A 6,769-nucleotide genomic window follows, 5' to 3' on the forward strand; every position below is an offset into this window, starting at 1 on the left:
TGGCTGTCGGCGGGGGGCTCGCGGGCGTCGGGCCCGGCGGAGGAGGCAGTGGCACCTGCAATCGAGGCGGCGGCATCTGCGAACGAGGCGGTGGCGTCCGCGCCGGCGGGCAACAGGATGGGGACTGGAACCTGGACGGCCTGGCCGCCCACAGGGCTGGAGGGAGGGCTGGGGCACTCCGACTGGGGGAAGGGGGGGGGGGGTTGAGGGCGGGGGCACGGGGTGGATGAGGGTGACGAATGGGATACAGCCGCTACGGTGCCGCCGTGACGGCCAGCCAGGCACACCCCCGGGGCCCTCCCCATCACTCCACTCCGAGCCCTCCAGTCAGCTCACCGTGATCTCGCCCTCCTCCTCCTCCTCCTCGGCACCCTCCACTCCGATGCTGCCTCCGACCCCCACCCCCGATGCGGACGATGTGCCCGTCGCCGAAGCCTGCATGGAGGCCGGGCCGGAGGAGGCCGGCGAGGGCGAGTCCGCCGGCAGGCTCCCCGCCGACGACCGTGGGCGGGGGGCATCCTGCGTCGCCGTGGCCCCCGCCGCGGGGGCGGTGCCGGCGGGGACTTCAGGGCGACCCCCCGCAGCGGCCTCTGGCAGGCGCAGCAGGTCCAGGTCCAGGGTGTACTGCTGCACCGCCGTGCGCTGCACCGCCGCGACCTCCACGCGCGGCGGCCCGTCCAGCGCCAGCGCGTCGGCGCTCAGCACGGGCTGGGACAGGCCGAAGCGCGCGCCGGCGACGATGCGCGGGCCCGCGCCGGTGCCGGGTGCGGGCCCCAGGCGCAGCGCCACCAGCTCCCGGCTCCCCGCCAGCAGGAGCAGGTCGGCGCCACGCACCGCCACCAGGTGGTACGGCGCCGACCCGGGGTCAAGCGAGAGACGGGGGCCCAGGGGCGCGCCGCTGTGCAGCGGCGCGCGGGGGTCGAAGGTCAGGAGCCGGACCTCGGCGCCGCCGCCCAGGACCGCGGCGGCCACGGGCGGCGCGGTGGTGCCGGGGCGCCCGCCGCGCGCCGCCGGCAGCCACTCCAGGCCGGAGACGGGGGCTTCGGCCAGCCAGACGCGCGCCGCGGAGTTGACCTGCTCGGGGCCGTGGTCCATGCTCCAGAAGTAGACGCTGCCGTCCTCCAGGCCCAGCAGGCACTCGGTGTCGTCGCGGCCGGGCGCCAGGCTCAGCGCGGCGGAGGACAGCACCAGGTCCCGCACATCTTTGGGTTCAAGCGAGCAGGTGTGTGTGTGTATGTGTGTGTGAGTGCGAGAGGTGGCTGGACATGCTGTGCATGGGACGTGTACCGCAGGACGGCCCTTGGCCAGCAATCCGTCTCACATTCCTGTTGCCAGGAGTCATGGCTCCTCAGGAGCCGCTCGTGGTAACACCCAGCGACCCTTCCCCCCCGACTCCAGCAGCGCACCCATGAGCCAAATCCCCCCCCCCCCCAACCAAAACCCAAACCCCTTCACTCCTTCCTCACCTTCGGAGCGGCGCCTGAGGGAATAGATGTGGAAGGGAGCCGAGTGGCCCGCATACCCGAGCGTGACCTTGCGGGTGCCCCTGGACCAGGCGATGACGCGGTCCCGGCTGAGCCAGGCCACGCTGACCACGCCTGGTGCCAGGCCGCGCGTGCCGGCATGCACCCTGTCCACGCTGACCGTGCCCTGGGCGTCGGCCGCCAGCCGCCAGACGATGAGCTTGCCGTCGGGGCCGCCGCTGGCCAGGACGCTGGAGTCCGAGCAATTGAACCTGGGAGGTGGTGAGCATGCATGAGGCTGATGGTGGGCATGTGAAGGTTGAGAAGCAAGGAAGGGACTCTGCGACTTGGCAGAGGTCCTTCCTGCCTCACAGGACGGCATCGGCTCCAGGACCCCTCCCCAACCCACCTGAGGCTGGTGATGAGACCGGTGTGGCCCTTGAGCAGGGCCCTGCCGCCCGTGGAGCGGTGGATCACCCTGATGTGCCCCGGCTTGAGGCCATAGGCGATAAAGTCCATGTTGACGGCGATGAGGCGGTTGCTGCCCGCGCCGGCATCGCAAGGCACCATGGTTACTGGAGTTACCTGCATGGGAGGGGCCCAGAGCAGCGAGTGGTGGGTAGAACGGATGTGCTGGCCTGCCTATATCACAGATGCCACCTGTGATGAGAGGTCCAGGCTACCACTGCATGCAGGAATAGCGAGACCCGGGCGAGAAGGTGATCTCAAGGCGTGCGCCTGACCTTCCCCCCCCCCCCCCCATATTTCTCTCTAAGCGGCACTGGTGGCACATACTGGCAGCTGCGGGGCCTCGGCGGAGCTTGGGAGCTCAAAATTGGTGCCATCCTCCGTGGGGATCGCGACGGCGACGCGGCGTGCATCGGATGCGCTGTTTCCATTGGAGGAGGTATGAAGAGATTTCTCCAATGCTTGGACTGCCGCGCTGCGGGCTGAGAAAGAGCCTTCATCGGGAATAGAACCCCTCGAAGGAGGTTTTGGGGCATTCATGTGTGGCGTTGCTGAGCAGCCGGTTCCCCCTTGCACTCGAGTCCGTAGCCAGCCAAGCCTTGAGATCGTTGCTGAGCGGTTGGAGGGATCGACAGCCGAATCGCAATGCTTTCTCCAGTGTCTACACTTTATTTACAGGTCTTTGTGCATCGCTGTGCCCACTCGGGAGGGGACTGTGCCAGTTGAAAGCCATTTGCATGTGAACAGCGAGATCGGGGAAATCGGGTACTGACTCACGCGCAGTACCGGAGCAAGACTCGCGATCTCAGTCTCACGCGCATTGGGCGTGACCCAACCAACCAGCCCTCAGCAGGTGGCAGGAAGAATGTCACTTGGTTGAGACATTGTCACCGTGCTCCTGGCCCGTTGACACGTAATTGCCATCTCAAGGAAGGCAGCTCCCCGGTGATCGCGGTTGGGCCCCGTCGTATGCTGGCCTGAACGGCCCCAAGTTTGGACCGGATCTGAGTAGTGGAGAGTATCGCCATGGCGACAGGGGCTGCCCCGATCAACGTCCGAGAGATTCTCTCCGTACGTGGGGCCCTCGGGGCAGGGTCCTCCTCCAGGCGTTGGTTGACTCGCTCCCAGGACCCGAGACACTCAACCCCCTTCTCCACCAACCCGCAGCTCCAAAACCTGGGCATCCAAAATGCCAACATCACCTTCACCAACGTCACGCTGGAGTCGGAGAAGTACATTTGCGTGCGGGAGACCTCCCCCACTAATCAGCTGGTAGGGAGCGTGGGTGTGGGTGGTAAGGGAGGGAAATTCACCTGACACAGCAGGGTCTTCGATGTGCTACGGCATGCCTCGAACTGGGGCTTCTGGAGCACGCTGGTGGCCCATTTGACCCTCGAATGTTTCAGGCCGCCCTCCAGTATGGTGCCCCGCCATCCAATCGGCCAGTGCCTGCGCTGCGTGAGCCGTGGAGCTATAGTCCCTTCAGCCAGCGTCAGCAGTCTCATGAGACCATGGGAGCTGCCCGGGTACCCCTCTTACCCTCGCACACTCCTCTCCTCGGGTCTGGATCCCTTCCCATCCTCACCCTCGCTGGCAGGCCCTTGCCCTTATCCAGCGTGCAACATCCCTTCCCACCCCTCCTCCCTTAGCCTCCACTCCTCTTCCCTGCGCAGGTGATCATCGACCTGAGCAACCCCAGCTCGCCCCAGCGCCGCCCCATCACCGCCGACTCGGCGCTGATGAACCCCGGCTCCCAGATCATCGCTTTGAAGGCCGCGGTGCCCGGCGTGACGGGGGACAACCTGCAGATCTTCGACCTGGCGGCCAAGGCCAAGCTGAAGAGCGTGCAGTTCCCGCAGTCGGTTGTGTTCTGGAAGTGGGTGAGCCCGGGCCGCCTGGGCCTGGTCACCGCCACCTCGGTCTACCACTGGGACCTGGAGGGGGACGCGCCGCCTGCCAAGGTCTTCGATCGCGCGGCCAACCTGGAGGGCACCCAGATCATCACCTACCGCGTGGACGCGGCGGGGAGGTGGTGCGTGCTGGTGGGCATCGCGCCGGGCGCGCCCGACCGCCCCGCCCTGGTCAAGGGCTTCATGCAGCTGTACAGCGTGGACCAGGCACGGAGCCAGGCGCTGGAGGCCCACGCCGCGGCCTTCGCCAGCCTGGCCCTGCCCGGCCGCGCCGACCCGGTGCCGGTCATCGCCTTTGCCCAGAAGACGGCGGCGGCGGGGGGGGCGGTGACCTCCAAGCTCCACGTCATCGAGCTGGGCCTGCCCGGGAAGACCAGCCTCAAGCGCAGCGCGGAGCTCTTCTTCCCCCCGGAGTTCGCCGACGACTTCCCCGTGTCCATGCAGATCGGGGACAAGTACGGCCTGGTCTACGTCGTCACCAAGCTCGGCCTGCTCTTCGTCTACGACCTGGAGACGGCCACCGCCATCTTCCGCACCCGCATCTCGGCCGACCCCTTCTTCATCGCTGCGCCCGCGCCCTCCACCGGCGGCTTCGTCGCCATCAACCGCCGCGGGCAGGTGTGTGTTGTGGGGGTCTGAGAGGAAGAGTGTTCCAGATGAAGGGGTGGCCGCCAGAATGGGAATCGCTTCAGTACCATGGAGCAGATACAGCACCTGCGTACACCCTCAGACTCCCTCAAACCACTCCCCCCTCCCCCCTGACGCACGCCCGCAGGTGCTGGCGGGCGGCCCCGCGCCGGACGCCATCATCCCCTTCATCGCGGGGCAGCTGCAGAATGTGGAGCTGGCGCTGGCCCTGGCCCAGCGCGGCAACCTGCCTGGCGCGGAGGGCCTGGTGGTGCAGTCCTTCCAGCGGCAGTACGCAGCGGGGCAGTACCGCGAGGCTGCCGAGACCGCGGCGCGGTCGCCGCAGGGGTCGCTGCGCACGCGCGAGACGGTGGAGGCCTTCAAGCGCGTGCCCGCCGTCCCAGGGCAGACCTCCCCCCTCCTGGTCTACTTTGGAACGGTGCTGGCGCGCGAGGCGCTGAACGCGTACGAGAGCGTGGAGCTGGGACGCCTGGTGCTGGCCCAGGGCAAGAAGCCGCTGCTGGACGGCTGGTGGCGCGACGGCAAGCTGTCCGCGAGCGAGGAGCTGGGCGACCTCTTCCGCGGCGCGGGCGACTGGGACGCGGCGCTGGCCGTGTACCGCGCCGCGGGGGCGCAGGGCAAGGTGGTGGAGGCCCTGGCGGCCAAGGGCGACTTTGAGGAGCTGGGGCGCTATGCGGCCACCACCGGCTCCCAGCCTGACTACCTCTTCCTGCTGCAGAGCCTGCTCCGCGACTCGCCGGAGGCGGCGGTGGGCCTGGCCAAGGCCGTGGCGCGTCAGCCCGGCCCGCCCCTGGACCTCAACACCATGGCGGACCTGTTCCTGCAGCGCAACGCCGTCAAGGAGGCCACCGCCTTCCTGCTGGACGCGCTGGCCGACGACGCGCCCGCCCACGCCGCGCTGCAGACCAAGCTGCTGGAGATCAACCTGGTGACGGCGCCGGCGGTGGCCGACGCCATCCTGGGCGCGGGCGGGCTCACGCGCTACGACCGCCCCCGCGTCGCGCAGCTGTGCGAGAAGGCGGGCCTGTACGCGCGCGCGCTGGCGCACTACACCGACCTGGCCGACATCAAGCGCGTGCTGGGCAACGCGCGCGCCATCGACCCCGCCGCGCTCGTGGAATACTTTGGCACGCTGTCCGCGGAGTGGGCGCTGGACTGCCTGCGCGTGCTGCTGGAGGCCGACCCGGCGGCCAACCTGGAGCTGGTGGTGCGCGTCGCGCGCGAGTACAGCGAGCAGCTCACCGTGGCGCGCATCGTGGCGCTGTTCGAGGCCGCCGGGTCCTGGGACGGCCTCTACTTCTTCCTGGGCGGCGTGCTGGCGGGGAGCGAGGACCCGGAGGTGCACTACAAGTACATCGAGGCCGCGGCGCGCACGGGCCAGGTGAAGGAGGTGGAGCGCGTGACGCGGGAGAGCTCCTGCTACCCCCCCGACCGCGTCAAGACCTTCCTCATGGAGGCCAACCTGCCCGACGCGCGGCCCCTCATCAACGTCTGCGACCGCCACGGCTTCGTCCCCGACCTCACGCTGTACCTCTACAAGAAGTCCATGCTGCGCTACATCGAGGGGTACGTGCAGAAGGTGTCCCCCGCCAAGACCCCCGCCGTGGTCGGCGCCCTGCTGGACGCCGAGGCCGACGAGGCCTTCATCACCAACCTGGTCCTCTCCGTGCGCTCGCTGGTGCCCGTGGCCGAGCTGGTGGAGGCGGTGGAGTCGCGCAACCGGCTGAAGATGCTCAACCCGCTGCTGGAGCAGCTGGTCAGCGAGGGGTCGCGCGACCCTGGCGTGCACGACGCCCTGGGCAAGATCATCGTGGACGCCAACACCAACCCGGAGCACTTCCTGACCACCAACCCCTACTACGACTCGCTGGTGGTGGGGCGCTTCGCCGAGCGCCGCGACCCGGGCCTGGCCTGCGTGGCGTACAAGCGCGGGCAGTGCGACGAGGCGCTGGTGGCCTGCACCAACAAGCACGCCATGTTCAAGCTGCAGGCGCGGTACGTGGTGGAGCGCGCCGACGCCGGCCTCTGGGAGAGCGTGCTGGGGCCGGAGAACGCCAGCCGGCGCCAGCTCATCGACCAGGTGGTGTCCACCGCGCTGCCGGAGTGCAAGAACCCGGAACAGGTGTCGGTGGCGGTCAAGGCCTTCATGGGCGCCGACCTGCAGGCCCCCCTCATCGAGCTGCTGGAGAAGATCGTGCTGAACAACTCGTCCTTCAGCAACAACCACAACCTGCAGAACCTGCTCATCATCACCGCCATCAAGGTCAGGGAGGGGGATTG

At 68.6% G+C, this 6,769-nt stretch overlaps 2 protein-coding genes across 2 annotated transcripts in view; one reads left to right on the plus strand and one right to left on the minus strand.

Annotated features, from left to right (window-relative positions):
- The window catches only part of F751_2973 (hypothetical protein), a gene marked incomplete at both ends in the record, with an annotated part of 4,767 nt that extends 2,734 nt beyond the window's left edge, over positions 1-2,033 (minus strand). Inside the window, 5 exons of the mRNA XM_011397345.1 lie at positions 1-182; positions 576-898; positions 1,022-1,202; positions 1,467-1,735; positions 1,873-2,033. The exon at positions 1-182 is cut by the window's left edge and continues 1,158 nt beyond it. Coding sequence (XP_011395647.1) covers positions 1-182; positions 576-898; positions 1,022-1,202; positions 1,467-1,735; positions 1,873-2,033 — 1,116 coding nt within the window. The remainder of the gene's footprint in view (positions 183-575; positions 899-1,021; positions 1,203-1,466; positions 1,736-1,872) is intronic.
- A 924-nt stretch (positions 2,034-2,957) lies between these two features.
- Positions 2,958-6,769, plus strand: part of F751_2974 (Clathrin heavy chain 1) — a gene marked incomplete at both ends in the record, with an annotated part of 5,114 nt that continues 1,302 nt past the window's right edge. The window contains 4 exons of the mRNA XM_011397346.1: positions 2,958-2,984; positions 3,099-3,203; positions 3,605-4,459; positions 4,617-6,752. Coding sequence (XP_011395648.1) covers positions 2,958-2,984; positions 3,099-3,203; positions 3,605-4,459; positions 4,617-6,752 — 3,123 coding nt within the window. The remainder of the gene's footprint in view (positions 2,985-3,098; positions 3,204-3,604; positions 4,460-4,616; positions 6,753-6,769) is intronic.

This window comes from Auxenochlorella protothecoides, assembly GCF_000733215.1.
Source record: "Auxenochlorella protothecoides strain 0710 unplaced genomic scaffold scaffold31, whole genome shotgun sequence".
Lineage (NCBI taxonomy): Eukaryota > Viridiplantae > Chlorophyta > Trebouxiophyceae > Chlorellales > Chlorellaceae > Auxenochlorella > Auxenochlorella protothecoides.